The sequence below is a fragment of the Gorilla gorilla genome, chromosome X, assembly GCF_029281585.2.
Source record: "Gorilla gorilla gorilla isolate KB3781 chromosome X, NHGRI_mGorGor1-v2.1_pri, whole genome shotgun sequence".
Taxonomy (NCBI): Eukaryota; Metazoa; Chordata; class Mammalia; order Primates; family Hominidae; genus Gorilla; species Gorilla gorilla.
Window position 1 is genome coordinate 87,249,134 of NC_073247.2, and position 23,767 is coordinate 87,272,900.

The 23,767-nt window shown below is 37.4% G+C and overlaps 1 protein-coding gene and 1 long non-coding RNA gene across 3 annotated transcripts in view; one reads left to right on the forward strand and one right to left on the reverse strand.

Moving 5' to 3' along the window:
* Positions 1–23,484, reverse strand: part of ZDHHC15 (zDHHC palmitoyltransferase 15) — a 156,746-nt gene extending 133,262 nt beyond the window's left edge. Inside the window, exons 1-2 of one of the 2 annotated variants that reach the window (XM_019018810.4) lie at positions 22,933–23,484; positions 8,605–8,631 (exon numbers count right to left, since the gene is read on the reverse strand). In XM_019018810.4, the coding sequence (XP_018874355.1) occupies positions 8,605–8,631; positions 22,933–23,068 (163 nt within the window). In that variant the 5' untranslated portion in view covers positions 23,069–23,484. The remainder of the gene's footprint in view (positions 1–8,604; positions 8,632–22,932) is intronic. The other variant, XM_019018811.4, reaches the window with a different exon arrangement.
* The window catches only part of LOC129530114 (uncharacterized), a 127,921-nt gene continuing 127,629 nt past the window's right edge, over positions 23,476–23,767 (forward strand). Inside the window, exon 1 of the long non-coding RNA XR_008675662.2 lies at positions 23,476–23,679. This is a non-coding gene — a long non-coding RNA (uncharacterized lncRNA). The remainder of the gene's footprint in view (positions 23,680–23,767) is intronic.

A 23,767-nucleotide genomic window follows, 5' to 3' on the forward strand; every position in this document is an offset into this window, starting at 1 on the left:
GGATAAATTCCTAGAAATATTCAAGCTTCCTAGATTAAACCAGGAAGAAACAGAATCTCTGAACATCCCAATAACAAGTAGCAAGATAGAAAGAGTAACAAAAAAATGCTAACAAAAATAAATCCAGGACCAGATAAATTCACAGCTGAATTCTATCAGACATTCGAAGAATTGGTACTCCTACTGAAACTATTCCAAAAGACAGAGACAAAGGGAATCCTCCCTAAATCATTCTATAAATCCAGTATCGCCCTAATACCAAAACCAGGAAAGGACATAACAAAAAAAGAAAACTACAGACCAATATCCCTGATGAATAGAGATGCAAAAATCCTCTACAAAATACTAGCTAACCGAATCCAATAGCATATCAAAAAGATAATTCACCATGATCAAGTGGTTTCCTACCAGGGATGCAGGGCTAGTTTAACATACGGAAGCAATAAATATGATACACCATATAAATAGAATTAAAAACAATAATAATACAATTATCTCAATAGACACAGAAAAAGCATTTGATGAAATCCAGCATCCCTTTATGATTAAAACCCTCAGCAAAATCAGCATAGAAGGGATATACCTTATGGCAATGAAAGCCATCTATGACAAACACACAGCCAACATTACACTGAATGGGGAAAAGCTGAAAGCATTCCTCTTGAGAACTGGAAAAAGACAAGGATGCCCACTTTTTTTTTTTTTTTTTTTTTGAGACAGTGTTTTGCTCTTGTTGCCCAGACTGGAGTGCAATGGCGTGATCTCGGCTCACCGCAACCTCCACCTCCCGGGTTCAAGCGATTCTCCTGCCTCAGCCTCCTGGGTAGCTGGGATTACAGGCATGCACCACCACGCCAGAATAATTTTGTATTTTTTGTAGAGACAGGGTTTTTCCATGTTGGTCAGGCTGGTCTCAAACTCCTGACCTCAGGTGATCCGGCTGCCTCAGCCTCCCAAAGTGCTGGGATTACAGGCGTGAGCCACCGTGCCTGGCCGCCCACTTTTACCACTTATAATCAACATAGGATCAGAAGTCCTAGCCAGAGCGATCAGACAAGAGAAAGAAACTGGTAAAGAGAAAAAAAAAATCCAAATCGGTAGAGAAATTCAAACTGTTGCTGTTTACCGATGATATGATCGTACACCTAGAAAACCCTAAAGACTCATCCTAAAAGCTCCAGATCTGGTCAATGAATGCAGTAGTGTCTGGATATAAAATCAGTGTACATAAATCAGTAGCACTGCTATACACCAACAACGCCCAAGCTGAGAATCAAATCAAGAACTCAACCCCTTTTACAATAACTGAATAAAGCAACAACTTAGGAATATACCTAACCAAGGAGGTGAAAGACCTCTACAAGGAAAACTACATAACACTGCTGAAAGAAGTCATAGATGACACAAACAAGTAGAAACACATTCCATGCTCATGGATGGGTAGAATCAATATTGTGAAAATGACCATACTGACAAAAGCAATCTACAGATTCAATGCAATTCCCATTAAAATATCATCATCATTCTTCACAGAACTAGAAAAAAAATCCTGAAATTTGTATGAAACCAAAAAAGAGCCCACATAGCCAAAGAAAGACTATGCAAAAAGAACAAATCTGGAGATATCACATTACCCAATTTCTAAATAAACTACCAGGCTATAGTCAACAAAACAGCATGGTACTTGTACAAGAACAGGCACACAGACCAATGGAACAGAATAGAGAACCCAGAAATAAAGCCAAATACTTAGAGCCAACTGATCTTTGAGGAAGAAAACAAAACACAAAATGGGGAAAGGACACCTGATTCAACAAATGGTGCTGGGATAGTTGGCAAGCCATATGCAGAAGAATGAAACTGAAGCCTCATCTCTCACCATATACAAAAATCAACTCAAGATGGATCACAGACTTAAACTAAGACCTGAGATCATAAAAATTCCAGAAAATAACATGGGGAAACTCTTCTAGACTTTGGTTTAGGCAAAGAGCTCATGACCCAGACCCAAAAGCAAGTGCAACAAAAACAAAGATAAATAGATCGGACTTAAACTAAAAAGCTTCTGCACAGCAAAATAAATATTCAGCAAAGTAAACAGAAAATCTACAGAATGGGAAAAAATATTCTTAAACTATGCATCTGATAACGGACTAATATCCAGAATCTACAAAGAACTCAAACAAATCATCAAGAAAAAACAAATAATCCCATTAAAAAGTGAGCTAAAGACACGAATAGACAATTCTAAAAAGAAGATATACAAATGGCCAACAAACATGAAAAAACGCTGGACATCACTAATGATCAGGGAAATGCAAATCAAAACCACAATGAGATACCACCTTATTCCTGCAAGAATGGCCATAATTTAAAAATCAAAAAACAATAAACATTGGCATGAACGTGGTAAAAAGGGAACACTTTTACACTGCTAATGGGAAGGTAAACTATTACAACCACTATGGAAAACATTACGGAGATTCCCTAAAGAACTGAAAGTAGATCTACCATTTGACTCAGCAATCCCACTACTATGTATCTTTGGTTTAAAATAAAAGAATAAAATAAGTCATTATAAGAAAAATACACTTGCACATGTATGTTTATAGCAGCACAATTCACAGTTGCAAAAATATGAAACCAGCCCAAATGCTCATCAACCAATGAGTGGATAAAGAAAATGTGGTGTATACATATCATGGAATAATACTTAGCCATTAAAAGGAATAAAATAATGGCATTTTATCTGGATGGAGTTGGAGACCATTATTCTAAGTGAAGTGTCTCAGAAATAGAAAACCAAACATCACATGTTTTCAGTTATAAGTGGGAGCTAAGTTATGAGGATGCAAATGCATAAGAATGGACTTTGGGGATTTAGGGGAAGGATGGGAGTGGGGTGAGGGATAAAAGGCTACGCACTGGGTTCAGTGTACAGTTTGGGTGATGGGTACACCAAAATCTCAGAAATCACAGCTAAAGTACTTATCCATGTAACCAACACCACCTGCTCCCCCAAAACTATTGAAATAATAATAATAATAATAATAATAATAATAATAAATGGTTAAATAAATCTAGTATACCCATACTATGAAATACTCTGAGATCATTTTAAAATGAAATATATTTGTATATAGTAACATGGAAATACATTTATGATATATTATTAAGTAAAAAATATAGTTTCAGAAAAATATGCACAGTATCACTCAATTAAAATAAACAACCAAGCCTATATAAATATACATATCTATACTTATATGTTTCTATGTGAATGCAAAGAAAAAGATCTCAAATACAAATAAAACTAAATATAGCAGTTGTCTATGAATAGTGATAGAGGAGGCAGTGTGAAGATAACTGGAAATTTTCATTTTCTAGATTTCTATATTGTTTGACTTTTCAATAAATATTTTTGTAACAAAAATATCTATATTTAAATGTCTTTTAGGAGTGGGTTAGCATCTAAGGGAGGCTTTTATCTGATCTCTATACCTTAATTATAAAGTAATTTTACAATAATAAATATAAAATAATATATTATTGAGAGCACTGAGATAACTAATTAAAACCAACCTGAAGATTTCCTATACAGTCTGGAGGTGAGTCTAAAAGATCATACTGTAGCCCAGACGTTTTACTCTCAGTGCCCTCTCACCTTCCTGATGTTTAATGTATTACCAATAAATTAAGGTTAGTATAATTGAGAATCTGACACAAAGCAGATCTTTCTTTTATTTTTAAACTTTTATTTTCGGTTCAGGGGCACATGTAAAGGTTTCTTATATAGGTAAACTTGTGTCAAAGGGGTTTGTTGTATACATTACTTCGTCACCCAGGTATTATTAATCTTAGTACCCAATTGTTATTTTTTTCTGTTCCTCTGCCCCCTCCCACTCTCCATCCTCAAGTAGAACCCAGTGTCTGTTGTTCTCTTCTTCATGGTTCATGAGTTCTCATCATTTAGCTCCCATTTATAAGTGAGAACATGTGGTATTTTCTGTTCGGTAAAGATAATAGCCTCCAGCCCCATCCATGTTCCCACAAAAGACATGATCTCATTCTTTTCTATAGCTGCACAGTACTTCATGGTGTGTATGCACCAGATTTTCTTTATCCAATCTGTCATTGATGGGCATTTAGGTTGATTCCACATCTTTGCTATTGTGAATAGTGCTGCAATGATCACTTGCCTGCATGTGTCTTTATGGTAAAATGATTTATATTACTCGGGGAATATACACCCAGTAATGGGATTGCTGGGTCGAATGGTATTTCTGTTTTTAGGTCTTTGAGGAATCACCACGCTGTCTTCCACAATTGTTGAACTAATTTGCACTCCCACCAAGTGTGTAAGTGTTCCCTTTTCTCCACAATCTCACCAGCATCTATTATTTTTTGACTTTTTAATAGTAGCCATTCTGAGATGGTATCTCATTGTGGTTTTGATTTGCAGTTCTGTAATGATGAGTGATATTGAGCTTTTATTCACATTTGTTGGCCACATGTATGTTTTCTTTTGAAAATTGTCTGTTCATGCCCTTTGCCCACTTTTCAATGGGATTATTTGATGTTCTCTTATAAATTTAAGTTCTTTACAGCTGCTGGATATTAGACTTTTTTCAAGTGCACAGTTTGCAAAAATTTTCTTCCATTCTGTAGGTTGTCTCCCATTCTGTAGGTTGTTTACTCTGTTGATAGTTTCTTTTGCTGTGCAGAAGCTCTTCAGTTTAATTAGATCCCATTTGCCAATTTTTGCTTTTGTTAGAAGCAGATATTTCTACACTTTGGATTTTCAAATGGAAACCTAATATTCTTGTATCAGTTTGCTAGGGCTGCCATAATAAAGTAACACAGACTGGGTCTCTAAACGGCAGAAATTTATTGTCTCACAATTCTGGAGGTTAGAAGTCCAAGATAAAAGTGTCAGCAGCATTGGCCATTTTGAAGGCCTCTCTCCTTGGCATGTAGATAGTCATCTTCTCCCTGTGTCTTCACATGGTCTTCCTTCTGTACCTATCTGTGTCCAGATTTCCTTTCCCTATAAGGACATCAGACTGGATTACAGCCCACCCTAGCTGACCTCATTTTAACTTAACTACCTCTTTAAAGACCTTATACAAATAGTCACATTCTGAAGTACTGAAAGTAAGGGCTTAAACAGATGAATTTTGAGAGGACACAAGTTGACCCATAACAGTTCTGTTATTTAGAAATTACATCTGTTTCTGAAAAGGTAAATAATTACAACCATTTTATGAATGAAATCAGAAAATTTAGTATGCAAACCATTTAAAATGCAAATTAATTATTAGATTAGTTGAACTTTTGTTTAAAATGATTAATGGACCTTTTTGCAGAAGAGCAACTGTGGGCAATGCATTATTTTAATTATATGTGCATCATCTGATGGATCATGCCTAAAGTTCATATCATTCCTAAATTTATCTCTTAATCATCACCTCATCCCTGGACTCTACTAAATCCCTAAGCTCCAGATCATCCCAGATTTTTACTTCAAGGGTGGAGCAGGGAAGATTTCCCAGTCATGATCTTCAAAATATGGATAGTATGATGCTGAATGAAATCATCTATGCAATATATTTATGAAATCAAAATAAATACATTATCATGTTTTTAAAAGTATGATCTATGGGAAAACATATGAACTCACATATTTAAAAAAGATCTAGTATTTTATGGCACAACAGGGTGACAACAGTCAATATTTTACTGTATATTTAAAAATAACTAAATGGTATAACTGGAATATTTATAATACAGAGAAATAATGAATGTTTGAAGTGATGGATATCCCATTTACCCTGATGTGATTATTACACATTGTATGCCCATATCAAAATATCTCATGTACCTCCTAAATATATACACCTACTATCTATCCACAAAAATTAAAAAATAAAAAAAGAGTATCTGAATCCTGCAAAACCAAGGCAGATATTATATATCTATAATATTCAGGATTGTGATTCAGACGACCTGAGCTTTAGTCCTTTCTGTGCAGTAGAATCAGCATAACTAGGTCAATATATTTTACTTCTTTGGTTCTCAATTGTTCTCCCTATAAAATACAAATGTATGGATTTTGACAATCTATTCACAAAAGTAGTCATAAGGAATTATAATCCTGAAATATGTTATGCTTCTTAGAAGAGAGATCTTTCAGATCCTCTCCAATGTTAATAACAATAAAAATAATAATCATGATACTATTAACTATTATTTTGTATTTATCATGTGTCAGGCACTATACCAAGAGACTTACATACATAATCTCATTAGTGCTCAAAATAACCATGAAAGATCACAGAGGAAGAAAGTGAAACTTAGAGAAGTTAAGTTCCCCAAGATCACATATATAGTTAAGTGGCAAAGTCAATACTTGATCCGAGGTAGATCTAACACCAAAGTCTGGTTATTTGCTACTGATATAATGCTTTTTAACAGTGCATTAGAGAGTGAAATTTATCAGGAATTCTATTAGTTTCCTAGGGCTGTGGTAATAAATGACCACAAGCTGGGTGGCTTAAAATAATAGAAATTTATTCTCTCAGAGTTCTGGAAGCTAGAAGTCTGAAATCAAGGTGTAGGCAGGGCCATACTCTTGCCGAAATGCCCAGGGGAGTATCCTTCTTTGCCTCTTCCTAGTTTCTGAAGGTTGCGGGCAATCCATAGTGTTACTTGGCTTGTGGCAGCATAACTCCAGACTCTGTCTCCATTTTCGTATGGCTGTCCTCTCTCTGTATGTGTCTGTGTATCCAAATTTCCCTCTTCATATAAGGATACCAATGACTGTATTAGGGCTTACTTGAATCCAGTATGGCCTCATCTTAACTTGATTATATCTGAAAAGACCATCTTTCCAAATAAGGTCACATTTACAAGTTCCAGGTGGGTGTGAATTTTAGGGAGACACTCTACAACCCAGTACAGGAATCATTATAAGTAGATAAGAAATGGGAAAACTTTTGCAGTATGTTTGACTATGGTTTTCTTAAGCTTTGGAGACTGAAAGGTTATGTGATTTGAGGCTTTAATTTCACTGCTTTTTGTGTTTTTTTGCCAAAGCCAAATAATGTTCTTACTGGCAGTCATACACTGTATTGCGTTTTACTTTAATAGTGCAGTATAATTTGAAACCTATTACATAGAATTGTGAAAATATAATTTGAAGATGAGCAACTGTGGGCAATGCATTATTCTTGATTATATGTGAATCATCTGATGGATCATGCCTAATGTTCATCTCATTCCTAAATTCATCTCTTAATCATCACCCCATCCCTGGACTCTACTAAATTCCTAAGCTCCAGATCATCCCAGATCTGTCACAGATCCACAGGATTAGAAGGGACCCCAGATAGTCATTAGACTATGAGTCTGTTTCTAGTTAAGTCTCACTGGCTTATGCCATTATTCCTATTATGGTACAGTATCATCTAAGCCTCTACTCAATTTGTCTTGAAAATTTATTGTGGAAAATATTTATATATAATTATTTAATATTTTATTCAGAAGATGATCTCTGACCTTAAGGGTCATGCATAAGAATAAGAGGCAACTCAAGACTTGCTCTAATGTTGTAATAATGGTAGGAAACATGTACTGATTCACCAGTACCTTCTGTTTACCACTGTTCTAAGTGCTCTACATACATTTACTCATTATATCTTGACACTTCTATGTAACAGGTAGTATTATCATTTTTATTCTATACATGAATAAAATGAACACAATGAGGTAAAATAATTTACTAGGAAATAGCAGAGCCAGGATTTGAATTCAGACAGTCTAGCTACAGAACTCACACTTTTGTATACTATGGTCTACTGCCTTCCAACCACTCTGCTCTCTTGCCTCTATAGCCAATGCCTCTGTTGAATGAACAACAGCAAATTGGAGCTTTAAAACAGCATAATATGAATGCTAGGTAGGTTAACGAATTATAACAATTAATTCCCCTGAAGTGAGAATTAAAACTGGCTGTATAAAGTGGCTACATAAACACTCACAGTTATTACTGATAAAATAATGTAAAGCTAAAGGTTTATTAAGACTAATGATTAGCTTACACTTTTTAAATGGAAAATGCCACAATCTCTTTAGAAAGGTAGTATATTTTGCAGGTCAAGCCAAGATGGTGGTGAGGAGCAGAGAGGAGCACAATAAATATACTGGAACTGTGATGGTGAAGGAGTTAGCCTTTAAGGTCTCTTCTGGGGCCTTTACTCCATGCCTTAAAGAGGAGATGGACTGGGCAGAAAGGCAACATACCTAGGACAGCAGCGTTGAACAAAGAGACAGCCTAGGGTCACTATGTCAGACAGAGTGCTTAACTGTGTCCTTCTCTGTCATAAATCCTGATAATTTCCAATTCTTGCCCTACAGCCAAAGGGGACACTGAAAATGTTTTTCTCTATCTCTGTGTAAGCTTCCTGAAAACCGTCATTCTAAACTTTCTCCTCACCCAAGTGTATTTCTGGGAAAATTGCTCGGTCTAAAGGCTTTTATGTTATTTACTTTTAGATTACAAAAAGGACATGGCCCTGATCAATACAATTTCCAACATCATCTTACCTTTTTCTGCTGGGCTCAAAACAGTCACTGTGAAGAGACAGGAGAAAGAGAGAGAGAGAGCGAGAGACAGACAGACAGAGATGGATGAGAGAGAGAGAGAGAGAGAGAGAAATTAGTTATATTTAAAAAGTCTTGTCTAACTCATTTTCCACAGCATCATTTGAGTAATTTAGATAATAGTACTTTAGGAAACCACTAGCCAAAGATGAGGGAAGGCAAGGGTGATTACATTCCATCCTTTGCTATCTTCCTTTGTCTTAAACCTTCAGCAAGGCTTTCAATCATGAGAAGCTGCTTAATCAAGATGATTTTCAATGTTTCTTTCTCCATTGGGCTCTAATTAGCTGGGTAGAGATCCAGCAATAAAAGGCCTATGTAAACATGCTTTCTTTTTTTATTGTTATTATACTTTAAGTTTTAGGGTACATGTGCACAACGTGCAGGTTCGTTACATATGTATACATGTGCCATGTTGGTAAACAAACAAAACAAACAAAAGATGGTTTTCATACAAAATGATCAACAGTTAAGGGTCAGAAAAATAGGGAAGAAGTCCAAACAGAGAATGAGACTATGTTCTAAAGGCTATTTCTTCAGGCCTTTCATCAGTCATACTTTCTTTTTTTCTTCACATATAGTTCTGTTTTATTGAGTCTTAAAAATTCTCCTTTTCATGATTATTTGAATGGATTTGTTACTATGGTTACATTTCACCTGTGTTAAAAATCTGACCAGACAATGTTTTTCTTTTTTCTAATGAGTCTGCTTGAAGATTGATACCAACTCCTTGTTGTTGTCTTCCAGTTAAACAATCAATACTGGTTAAGAATGCTTGAAAGAGGCACATACTCTACTTTCCCAATACAAATGGAAGTGGAAATGAAGCATTGATCAGTCAACCTGGGACTTCATGATTTTGTATGTACATGCTGCATGACTGCATTGGTTCCACTAGGCCCTGAATTGGACTAGTAACATTTCTTTTTTAAAAAACTTTAAAATGAAGTGAGAGAGAAAGCAGAGTTTTTTGGAGACCAATATTAATAAGGAGGAGCTGATAAATTGCTGTTTGGTATGTTTCCTATCCCTGGCTGAATACTTGCAGCTAAACAAGAAGTGGAGGTCCTAATTCCCATTTGCTTGGCTACTTGCTAAAGTACTGTGGGTGAGGGAAAGTCACTTAGTACTTGTAGACAGTGAGACGAGACATGTGTATACAGGAGTGGGAGCCGGTGAATTCTCCAGGTGGGGAACAGCTATCTGTAAATAACTGCAGAACTTTTAAGTGCAAATGGGATTGGTTTATATGACCCAAGAGCAGAGGGCAGAAATAGAACCAATAGGTTAAAGCTGCAGGTTAACACATTTTGGCTCAGTATTAGAAAAAATAATGACAACGATAATGACGATGACAATGACTAGCAGCCTTGGGAAAAAGTGTTTCCCATTACATACACTTGGAAATGTTGTAGAGGACATTCAGACATTAGTTTGGCAGTGGAATTGACTTGTAATGTCTTTATTACCTCTGAAATTGTGTAGGAAGTAAGTCCAAGGGATTTTTTTTTTTTTTGCAAACTTCCCTTTTGGAAATTACATACTTTTGAGGACAAAAGGACATCTATTCTAAAAGATGTGGCACTTATCTTGGTACTTCTGCCTTTCCTGTATTTTTCTAATAATGCCTTTTGCACTATTAAAGAAAGAGGCTAGAATATTTCAGTCATATTTAAAATGAAAATGTTACAAGAGTCACAACAAACTTTTACAAAATGAATCTGTTATCACTAATTTCATGGGTAAATGTACATTTAGCCATGCTATGGGTAACTTGGCATGCAGATTTTAGAGTGATGTGGTGATACATGTAATTATACACCTTCTCTGTTTCTTTAAGTTTCATTCACTACTAGGGGGTAAATTATTGGAGTTATCATCAAATGGCTTTTTTGCACTGTCTCTCCTTTTTTCTTTCATTATTTATTGACTCTTTGCAAGTAGGTATGGAGAAAAATTAAGGAAGGATGGTATATATGGAATAGTTTTTCATCACAGACAACCAGTGTTAAAACCAAAGCATAGTTTATAACTTCCTTTAAATAGACGCATATTGTAGGGTTCACAGAAGTATACAAGTAGAAAAAGCCTAATTTGGGGCCAGATGGAAATGGTAAAAAATCGTAGAAAGGACACTGAAGAAATTCTACAGCAGTGCGATCCAATAGAAATAATGTGAGCCAGGTAGTTTAAATTTTCTAGTAGGAACATTTTATAAAAAGTTAAAGAATGCCAAGTGAACTTAATTTAAAAAATATATTTTACCAATATATCAAAATATTTTCATTTGAACATGATTTTAAATTATACTTTAAGTTCTAGGGTACATGTGCACAACATGCAGGTTCATTGCATATGTATACATGTGCCATGTTGGTATGGTGCACCCATTAACTCGTCATTTACATTAGATGTATCTCCTAATGCTATCCCTCCCCCCTCCCCCCACCCCACAATAGGCCCCAGTGTGTGATGTTTCCCTTCCTGTGTCCAAGTGTTCTCATTGTTCAATTCCCACCTATGAATGAGAACATGCAGTGTTTGGTTTTTTTTTGTCCTTGCGATAGTTTGCTGAGAATGATGGTTTCCAGCTTCATCCATGTCCCTACAAAGGACATGAACTCATCCTTTTTTATGACTGCATAGTATTCCATGGTGTATATGTGCCACATTTTCTTAATCCAGTCTATCACTGATGGACATTTAGGTTGGTTCCAAGTCTTTGCTATTGTGAATAGTGCTGCAATAAACACACGTGTGCATGTGTCTTTACAGTAACATGATTTATAATCCTCTGGGTATATACCCAGTAATGGGATGGCTGGGTCAAATGGTATTTCTAGTTCTAGATCCTTGAGGAATGGCCACACTGTCTTCCACAATGGGTGAACTAGTTTACACTCCCACCAACAGTGTAAAAGTGTTCCTATTTCTCCACATCCTCTCCAGCACCTGTTATTTCCTGGCTTTTTAATTAACGCCATTCTAACTGGTGTGAGATGGTAACTCATTGTGGTTTTGATTTGCATTTCTCTGATGGTCAGTGATGATGAGCATTTTTTCATGTGTCTTTTGGCTGCATAAATGTCTTCTTTTGAGAAGTGTCTGTTCATATCCTTCACCCACTTTTTGATGGGGTTGTTTGTTTTTTTCTTGTAAATTTGTTTGAGTTCTTTGTAGATTCTGGATATTGGACCTAAAACCATAAAAACCCTAGAATAAAACCTAGGCAATACCATTCAGGACATAGGCATGGGCAAGGACTTCATGTCTAAAACACCAAAAGCAATGGCAACAAAAGCCAAAATTGACAAATGGGATCTAATTAAACTAAAGATCTTCTGCACAGCAAAAGAAACTACCATCAGAGTGAACAGGCAACCTACAGAATGGGAGAAAATTTTTGCCATCTACTCATATGACAAAGGGCTAATATATCCAGAATCTTCAACATGTTATCCACATAAAAATTATTGTGATAGTTTATATTCTTTTCTTCACTAAGTTTTGGAATGCTGGTGTATATTTTATGCTTCCAGAACATCTGAATCCAGATGACACATTTCAAGTGTTTAATAGCCACATGTGGCTAGTGGCTACAGAATTAGTGGAGTTCAAAAGGGACTTGTGAAAGGAGAGTAGGAAGTTTGAAAATATCCAGTGAGATGAGCACTCACTTACAACATGAAGTTCTTTTTTAACAAATGACATGTTTGGGAAGGGAGTTTATTATAATGATGTACAGCATATACTTTGGCATGTATTCGTATTTTGGCTCTTGACACTTATTCTGTGACCTTGGTTAATTAATCACTGTGTGCCTCAGTTTCCTCATCTGTAAAACGAAGATAAAATTGGTTATGTTATCAGATTGTTACAAGGATTAAGTAATAACACATGTGTAAAGCACTTGGGTGCTTTGCACATAAGTACTTAATTATTGTTAGCAATTTATAATCATTTTTCTACAAAAATAAATTGTTTAGTCAGGTTACATTTTACAATAAGTTTAGGACAAAACAAGTCTGATTTTAAAAAATGTTATGGTTCCCAGAGTTACATATGATGGTATTAAAATAATTTATTCAGTGTCAAAATGAATAACTTTGATTCCCCTCACTTTTTCTCTTAGATGTTTCTTAGATTCTAGGCTAGGAGAGGGTAGAGTTTGATATAGGGAACTGAGACACATTTCTGAGTGTTTTCTGTTGAAAGTAAGCTAATCAGGTCAGTCTTTATTTACTTCTTTGAAAAAGTTACTCACACCAGCCATTCATTTACTTTTAAGGCAGTCCCTCTCAAACCTGGATGATCGTAATACTTACTTAGGAAGCATAATAAAAATATAGATTCCAGGGCTCTCTTCACATAGCACATCTTTGGATGGAGGTGCAGAAATTTGTATTTGAAAACCTCAGCAGGTGATTCTGAGTTAGGTTTTAAAACCATTGGAGTTATATTAGGCGTTTGTTACAACAAGTTACTAGTCAGGTGTGATGATACATTTAACTGTTTGTCATATGAATGACATAAAACTGTTTTAGATGTGGTAATACCATGATTCCTATAGGCTTGAATGGATACTTTTACCTCTATAGAAACTTGGTTTCTAGAAAATGTTTCTTCTGTTTTTTTTTTTTTTCTGTCTGATCAGTTTCTATTTCTTCTCTCTTCGGAAAATTTCTACCTTTCAAGTAGAATTATATCATAGCTATTTTTATTTTTTAATCTCAGAATGGATACTATTGGGCACCAAAATTAAGAGTACTCCAGACTTACATCCCTCCTCAAAAGCAACTATTGAGCTGGCAAAAACTGTCAGAATAAACTTTTGCAGAACTCTGGAATCTAGCAAATTGTTACAATAACCAGAGAGGAAGACTTGGTGAAGAAAAGAACTGATGCTTTGTAGTAAGAGGATACTGTGACATTTTAAAGTGGCTGCCTACCATCCTCCACATCCCAGATCAGCAGAGGCTGTGAGGACAGCCGCCTATACTCTACTATATACAGTAATAGAGCCTACACTCTAATATACAGCCTATATCCTAACATACTAATATACACATAACGGGGCTTCCAAAGTGAGAGGAAAGAGAGGAAAAACAGAAAGAGTATTTGAAAAAATGATGGCTAAAAAACTTCATACATTTGGTAAAAAATATGAATCTAAACATCCAAGAAGTGCAATGAACTCCAAATAGAATAAACTAAAAGATATCCACAATCAGACACATTATAGTCAAATTGCCAAAAAACAAAGAGAAAATCTTGAAAGCAGGAAAATTGACTTTTTACATACAAAAAAAAACAATAAGACTAACAGCTGATTTCTCTTAAGAACCCACAGAGGCTAGAAGGCAGTGAAATGTGATATTTAAATTGCTGAAAGAAAAAGAAAAACATCTGTCAACACATATCCAGAACTCTATGTCCAGCAACACTATACTTCAAAGAATGAAAGCGAAAACAAGACATTCCCAGATAAACAAAAACTGAGGGAGCTGATCACTAGTAGAATTGCCCTTCAAGAAATGCCAAAGGGCGTTCTTTAGAAAAACTGAAAAGGCACTCACTGTAACCCAAGCTATACAAAAAAACAAGAACACTGGTAAACTATACAGGTAGCTACGAAAGCAAGTAATATTGAGTTTTACGTTTTTTTTAACTCTTTTTACTATCTAATTTAAAGGAAAAAATGCATAAAACAACAATGATAAATCTACGTTAAGGAGTATACAATGTATAAAGATGTAATTTGTGATAATAGCATAAAGGGGGCAACAGAGCTGTAAATGGCTGGGTTTTGTATACTATTAAATTAAGCTGGTATTCAACAGGATCATTCCAAGATGGCTGAATAGGAACAGCTGCAGTCTACAGCTCCCAGCGTGAGCAACACAGAAGACAGGTGACTTCTGTATTTCCAGCTGAGGTACCAGGTTCATCTCACTGGGACTGGTTGGACAGTGGGTGCAGCCCATGGAGTGTGAGCCAAAGCAGGGCGGGGCATCACCTCACCCAGGAAGCACAAGGGGTCTGGGAATTCCCTTTCCTGGCCATGGGAAGCTATGACAGATTGTACCTGGAAAATCGGGACACTCCCGCCCTAATACTGCGCTTTTCCAATGGTCTTAGCAAATGGAACACCAGGAGATTATATCCAATGCAAGGCTCGGTGGGTCTCACGCCCATGGAGCCTTGCTCACTGCTAGTACAGCAGTGCGAGATAGAATTGCGAGGCAGCAGCAAGACTAATAAAGAAGAAAAGAGAGAAGAATCAAATAGACGCAATAAAAAAATGATAAAGGGGATATCACCACCGATCCCACAGAAATACAAACTGCCACCAGAGAATACTATAAACACCTCTATGCAAATAAACTAGAAAATCTAGAAGAAATGGATAAATTCCTGGACACATACACCCTCCCAAGACTAAATCAGGAAGAAGTTGAATTCCTGAATAGACCAATAACAGGCTCTGAAATTGAGGCAATAATTAATAGTCTACCAACCAAAAAAAGTCCAGGACCAGATGGATTCATACCCAAATTCTACCAGAGGTACAAAGGGGTGCTGGTACCATTTCTTCTGAAACTACTCCAATAAATAGTAAAAGAGGGAATCCTCCCTAACTCATTTTATGAGGCCAACATCATCCTGATACCAAAGCCTGGCAGAGACACAACAAAGAAAAAAAAAGAGAGAATTTTAGACCAATATCCCTGATGAACATTGATGCAAAATCCTTAATAAAATACTGGCAAACCAAATCCAGAAGCACATCAAAAAGCTTAACCACCAAGATCCAGTTGGCTTCATCCCTGGGATGCAAGGCTGGTTCAACATATGCAAATCAATAAACGTAGTCCATCATATAAACAGAACCAAAGACAAAAACCACATGATTATCTTAATAGACACAGAAAAGGCCTTTGAAAAATTCAACAGCCCTTCATTCTAAAAACTCTCAATAAACTAGGTATTGATGGAACATATCTCAAAATAGTAAGAGCTATTTATGACAAACCCACAGCCAATATCATACTGAATGGGCAAAAACTGGAAGCATTCCCTTTGAAAACTGGCACAAGATAGGGATGCCCTCTCTCACCACTCCTATTCAACATCATATTGGAAGTTCTGGCCAGGGCAATCAGGCAGGAGAAAGAAATAAAGGGTATTCAATTAGGAAAAAAGGAAGTCAAATTGTCCCTGTTTGCAGATGATATGATTGTATATTTAGAAAACCCCATCATCTCAGCCCAAAATCTCCTTAAGCTGATAAGCAACTTCAGCAAAGTCTCAGGATACAAAATCAATGTGCAAAAATCACAAGCATTCTTATACACCAATAACAGACAGAGAGCCAAATCATGAGTGAACTCCCATTCACAATTGCTTCAAAGAGAATAAAATACCTAGGAATCCAACTTACAAGGGATGTGAAGGACCTCTTCAAGGAGAACTACAAACCACTGCTCAATGAAATAAAAGAGGACACAAACAAATGGAAGAATATTCCATGCTCATGGATAGGAAGAATCAATATCATGAAAATGGCCATACAGACCAAGGTAATTTATAGATTCAATGCCATCCCCATCGAGATACCAATGACTTTCTTCACAGAATTGGAAAAGACTACTTTAAAGTTCATGTGGAACCAAAAAAAGAGCCTGCATTGCCAAGACAATCCTAAGCCAAAAGAACAAAGCTGGAGGCATCATGCTACCTGACTTCAAACTATACTACAAGGCTACAGTAACCAAAACAGCATAGTACTGGTACCAAAACAGATATATAGACCAATGGAACAGAACAGAGCCCTCAGAAATACTACCACATATCTATAACCATCTGCTCTTTGTCAAACCTGACAAAAACAAGAAATGGGGAAAGGATTCCTTATTTAATAAATGGTGCTGAGAAAACTGGCTAGCCAGATGTAGAAAGCTGAAATTGGATCCCTTCCTTACACCTTATACAAAAATTAATTCAAGATTGATTAAAGACTTAAATGTTAGACCTAAAACCTTAAAAACCCTACAAGAAAACCCAGGCAATACCATTCAGGACACAGGCATGGGCAAGGACCTCATGACTAAAACACCAAAAGTAATGGCAGGAAAAGCCAAAATAGACAAATGGGATCTAATTAAACTAAAGAGCTTCTGCACAGCGAAAGAAACTACCATCAGAGTGAACAGGCAACCTACAGAATGGGAGAAAAGTTTTACAATCTGCACATCTGACAAAGGGCTAATATCCAGAATCTACAAAGAACTCAAACAAATTTACAAGAAAAAATCAAACAACTCCATCAAAAAGTGGGCAAAGGATATGAACAGACATTTCTCAAAAGAAGACATTTATGCAGCCAAAAGATACATGAAAAACTGCTCATCATCACTGGCCATCAGAGAAATGCAAATCAAAACCACAATGAGATACCATCTCACACCAGTTAGAATGGCGATGATTAAAAAGTCAGGAAATAACAGGTGCTGGAGAAGATGTGGAGAAATAGGAACACTTTTATACTGTTGGTGGGAGTGTAAACTAGTTCAACCATTGTGGAAGACAGTGTGGTGATTCTTCAAGGATCTAGAACTAGAAATACCAATTGACCCAGAGATCCCATCACTGGGAATATACCCAAAGGATTATAAATCAGGTTACTATAAAGACACATGCACACGTATGTTTATTGCGGCACTATTCACAATAGCAAAGACTTGGAACCAACCCAAATGCCCATCAATGATAGACTGGATTAAGAAAATGTGGCACATATACACCATGGAATGCTATGCAGCCATAAAAAAGGATGAGTTCATGTCCTTTGTAGGGACATGGATGAAACTGGAAATCATCATTCTCAGCAAACTATCACAAGGACAGAAAACCAAACACTGCATGTTCTCAGTCATAGGTGTGAATTGAACAATGAGAACACTTGGACACATGGTGGGGAACATCACACACGGGGGCCTGTCGTGGGGTGGGGGGAGGGGGGAGGGATAGCATTAGGAGAAATACCTAATGTAAACGACAAGTTAATGGGTGCAGCACACCAACATGGCACATATATACATATGTAACAAACCTGCACGTTGTGCACACGTACCCTAAAACTTAAAGTATAATAATAATAAAATTTAAAAAAAAAGCTGGACTCGTATCTTATGCCAGATATAAAAAATTAACTCAGAATGGCTAAAATACCTAAAAGTGAGAGCTAGAAGCATAAAATTATTATAAGAAAACACAGGGCACATGCCTGTAGCCTCAGCTATTTGAGAGGCTAAGGTGGGAGGATCACTTGAGCCCAGGAGTTTGAGATCAGCCTGGGCAACATAGTGAGGTCCCGTATCAAAAACAAAAACAAAAAAAACAAAAAACAAACAAACAAACAAACAAAAAACCAAAACTAACCAACCAACCAAACAAACAAAAAAATCCCACAGGGGTAAATCTTTATGCTCTTGCATTTGGTAATGGATTCTTAAATATGACACCAAAAGCATAGGCAACAAAAGGAAAAATAGATAAATTGAATTTTATTAAAATTAAAAATCTTTGTGTATAAAATGATACTATCAAGTATGGGGGAAAATGTTTGCAAATGACGTATCTGATAAAGATCAAGTATTCAGAACATGCAAAAAATATTAAAATTCAACAACAAAAAGACAACCCAATTTAAAAATCCCAATTAAAAAATGGACAATGGCTTGAATAGACATTTTCCCAAAGAAGATATATGGATGGCAAACAAGTACATAAAAAGATACTCAATATTTTTAGTCATTATGGAAATACAAATCAAATCCATAATGAGATACCCCTTCACACCCAGTAAGATGGCTATAATAAAAATAAAACTGAAAATAACAAGTCTTGGTGAGAATATGGGCAAATTGGAACCCTTCTGTGCTGCTTGATGGGAAGGTAAAATGGTGCAGTCACTGTGGAAGATAGTTTGGAGGTTCCTCAGAAAGTTAAACATAGAATTACCATACAGTCCAATTATCCCCATCCATCTCCCTGGTGTATATACTCAAAAGAATTGAAGACAGATATTCAAACAAATACTTGTACATGAATGTCTGTAACAGCACTATTCAGAAGAGACAAAAGGTAGAAATAGCCCAAATGGCCATTAATGGATGAATGGATAACAAACTGGTATACACACACACACACACACACACACACACACAATAGACTATTATTCAGCCATTAAAAGGGATAAATTACTGTTACATAATACAATGTGAACCAATTTCAAAAACATTTTGTTAATTGGAAGAAGTCAGACACAAAAGAACACATATTTTATGATTCTATTTATATGGAACATCCATAATAGGTAAATCCATAGAGACAGAATGCAGATTAATAATTGGCTAGGACTTGGGGGAAGAGGGAACAGGGAGTGACTGCTTAATGCTTATGAGGTTTCTTTATGGGATAACAAAAACATTTTGGAACTACATAGAGGTGATGGCTGCACAACATTGTGAGTGCTAAATGGCACTGAGGTGAACACTTAAAAATGGTTAATTTTATGTTATATAAATTTCACCCCAATAAAATGGATACTGTTACTTTCCTTCCTCTCTAAAAAGCTAAGCTTCTTATTTTCCTGGGTCAGGAAGAATCCTTTATTTCTTTACTAATCACAAGTTACTATCTAATGAGCTCTTATAATGTGTTGTGAACTGTGATGCATGCTTTTCAGGCATCATGTTATTTGAGCCTCACAGCAGTAATACCTGGCATATATTGAGTGCTAAGCAACCATTTCTCATATGGATGAACAACTGTAGAAGCAAGGTACATGTGAGACAACTGAGGTTGAGAGAGTGAAGGTACTTGCCCCAGGTCTCCTGGCTAGTAAATGGCAGAATTCAAACTCTAAGAATTAAAGGACAAAAATATCTCTTTTGGTTTCAGCTCTAATGTAACGTTAGGGAGAAAGACATCAGGTTTTATCCCTGGAAAGAAGTTAGGTCCTTAATGTTACTTTTTGAGACGTACTGAAATGCAAATTTGTTAATTTATTTGTATTGGAAAAGGTATGGCCTTGCTATCAGGCAGCCTGGATTTCCAACTCTTCACTATTACTAAATGTGTGGCCTTAGGAAAATTTGATTTAACCTTTCTGAAACCCAGGTTGCTAATTTGTTACAAGATTGTTAAACTGATGATGGCAGGAGGGACTGGTTCAGCCAGAGTTGAAAGTCAAAGCTGCCTTATTCTCCTGACTTTTAAATAATGGGAACTGATGCAAAATGTTAAGAAAACACTGTGCAGGCCAGGCAAAATATATCTGAAGGCTACATCTGGCTTGTATGTCACAAAGTTTTTACCTCTGCATTAGTTTAGAGGAGACTGTGGCAACATACTGCCTGGGTTTTAAGTTTGGCCATTTACTAGCTCTGTGACCTTAGGTAAGCTACTTATTCTGTCTGTTCCTCAGTTTACAAACAAGTAATGATAGTATATACATTGGAAAGTTGTTATAAAGATTAAGTGTCTGTGTGTGTAGTCACCTAGAAATAGTACTTGGCATGTAGCAGTGTGGTGCAAGTATGTTAACTAAAACAAACAAATAAGTCCTACGCTTCCTTTCATCTGTTAATATTACATGACTAAAGAAGAACTTATAGAAGGCCAATTATTTGCAGTAACTTGGTCTTTACCTTGGTTTGCTCATCTGTGCCTCAGTTTACACATCTGTACAATGGAAACAGTAATGGTACCTGCCTCATATAGTTATTGTGATGATTAAATGAATTAATATATAGTTAATCTATCTACAGAACTTAGAACATTTTCTGGGACAGAGTAAGCAATACATAAGTGTTAGTCATTATCATCATTAATTTTTAAAATATATCTTGGTGAAGCTCATATGAGTCAATACTGAAAAACTCCAAAATAAGTTGTTTACAATATGGCATTGATCCTAGGAGCAATGTCCATACCATAATAATGGTGTTGAACTTTTGACCCTTCAATCAATCATTCAAAAAGCCAAAGTAGTAAGGTCTGAGAATAGAAAAGCTTCCCAGTCATTGCATAGTCTACTTAATGCATCCCAATACTGGATTGAGATACAAAAGAAAACTAGGCTAACTTGTATCTATGAAGGCAAATAATGACATTTATTTTAAGAGCTCTTTCTGCATTTTCCATAATATCTCTAAGGAAGAGGTAAGAAAAATTCCAATTGTGATTCAGAGAGGTAATTAGAATTAGAATATCGGAAATTATAGAATTAGAATATAGAAAGTTCTATATTGGAAAAGAGGATCATCTCCTGCCTCCCTAGTTTATCCCAGTCTACCTGGGGTAGACTATTGCTTTGCAAATATGTAATAGAAGAAAATTAGAAATGGAGTCAGGTCCCGGAGTTCAAAAAAGCAGCATCCTTACCATCATTTTTAAGGTGAGAAGAGTTTGGTATGAAAAAATAAAGAAGTCTCAGAAGGACTTGGGAGTGAGGGGATGTCCAATGGGTCAGGAGTCCTACTGTGAGAGGAGTATAAACATATTAGAGCCCCAAACTAGATGAATAGGGAACATTGTAGGTCACAAGTTTAAGGGTGCTGGCGATGGAATTACAGTGTGGAAGTGACAAGAGTGACAAGTATTAGTGGAATCTCTTTTGAGAGGAGACAGGGATTCTTCAATGTGAGAAGACAGGGACAAGGGGAGATTTTACTGTGAGAAAAGCACGGACCCTATTGTAACAAGACAGGATATAATATGAAAACGCCATTGTGAGTTGATGAGAGCATTGCAAGGCCAATAATAATAAGAATGGGGAACGGGGGGAATTAAAGTGGAAAGTGGGAATAATATAAGGGAGAGACTTGGGGTTTATGCCAGGAAATATTGTAGAATTCTGAGTTTGAATGCACAAGCTATACTGTGAGAACCATTTTGCAAATAAGGAGGATATAGAGTGCTCCTTAGTGTGACAGGACAGGGTAAAAAAAAGATCATAGAATTATAAAAGGGGTAGTCTAATGAGAGGGAATGAGAAATGATATGCCCATTGGGAGGAGTAGAAAATATTAGAAACCCCAGTAAGAAAGAATGGGGTTTCCCCAGTTTGAGAAGATGGGACAAGTGCAATCCAATGAGAAGTAAGAAGAAATAATAATAAGAAACCCCAAAGGAAGTGGATGGCAGAATGTGGGGCTAAAAGTGAAAGAACACTGTGGGAGGGGGTGAGTGGGTTTCCTAAAAAAGATAACGAGGAATAATGATTAGAAAAGTAGCGGCCCTTTGATGGAATAGGAGATAAATTACGGAAACCCTTGTGGGAGGGTAAAAGAGGTGACTCTAGTGGGAGAAGGCACTATCATCATGTGACAATAGCAGGGTCACCAGTATAAGGTGTCAGAAAATAATGTGGGGCTCCTAATGGGAAGGAGTCGAATGCTCCTCAAAGCAAGAAGGCAGGAGACTGGAGGGAACTCCAGTATAATATAATCAGGGCCTCTCATGTGAGAGAGGATGTATTATAGAATACCAATCCCATTAAAGAAAATGATTAAATGGGGGGAGCCCACAGGGAAAGAGAATGGAGGGCTTACCACTGTGTGAAAAGGGAAGATCTTAATGGAGTAGAATAGGTTGCACTGTGGGATCACAAGTGGACAAAGATATGAAGCACTTCAGCCAGTGTGAGAGGATCACGGGAAAACGATAGATTACAGTGTGTGAAAAAGGAGAGCTAGTAAGAGAGTAGAGGAAATATTTTGGAACTCTCAGTAGGAAATCCCTAGTAGGAAATCCTAGTAGGATTCTAGTAGGAGGGAAAATGGTGGGGCTCCTAGTTGGATGCATTGGTGAGATTCCTAGTGTGAGCAAACAGTTTAAAGACACAGGGTATGTTGTTTCCTCAACTTGGTACAGTAGGGGCTCCCAGAAGGAGAGCACAAGGTGCAGGTGGTTGCCCTGTATGAGAAAAGGGAGCCCTCGTGGCAAGAACCAGGACATTATTGTGGGTAGGGCAAAGAAATAAGAAACCCTAGGTGGGAGACGATGGAGACACGGCGGGACCCTGGTAGGAGGGCGCAGGAAATATTGTGGGAAGCCAGAGGCTGGGGACAAGGAACTCTCCAGGGAGAGAAAGGAAAACCGCAGAGAGAAGGCTTGAGAACACAAGGGACACCAGTGTGAAGGTAGGGCAAACGATTATATTGGAGTATAATTTCCCCACCTTAGGTGCCCAGCCCCACTTACCCAGGCAGAGTTCAAAGACGTAGGCATAGTAGGACCAGAGCACGACGAGGACAATAACGAGCACTGGCACCCAGGACAGTACCCGGCGGCAGCACCGCAGCCCCCCAGACAGAGCCATCTTCCAGCCTCGCCGCATCTTTGGCTCGAAGATCGACCAAGCAGGCCTGCTGGCGCCGGGTCGGAACCGCTAGGGTGGCGGCTGCGAGGCTGGAAGGCGCGCTGTGCGGCACTCCACTGTCTAGCCTGGCGGGAACCCTCTCTCGGAGCCTTCGCCACCTGTGGGGCTGCGCTGCTGAGTGCGCCCTGCCTGGCACAACAGGCTTGAGTCACGGCGTTGAGGAACTAGCCATGTTGGAGCGGAAGGGTGATCTGTCAGGCAGTCGGAGCTAGCACGCTCAGAGGGAGTGCAGTCCCTCCCCTTTCTGCCTCCTCCCCACCCTGTTTCAAGGCTGGATGCAGGGCTAGACCTCCGCAAAATCGTGAAGCAGAAGAAATTTGGGTCCGCCCATCTGCTCTTACTGCACTGCGTCCGCCCTCTTTGTTTCTGTCTCTGTCTCTCTCTCTCCCTTCGTTCTCTTTCTCTCCCCCTGCTACCCCCCCAACACAGTTACACACACACACACACACACATACGCAGTGTGAAAGATGCGAGCCATAGCATCTCATAACATGAAGGCCATCCAGCTCCATCCTCTCACTGCTGCTTGAACAATATGCTTAACACGTAGTGCCGCAGTCGCTGCTTGGGTAAGTCCTTTGACAGGGCACTCCCTCCTTCCCTTTTCCCTCCCCGCAGAATCAGCTTAGTATGTTTTTAGAACAAACACATTGGTAT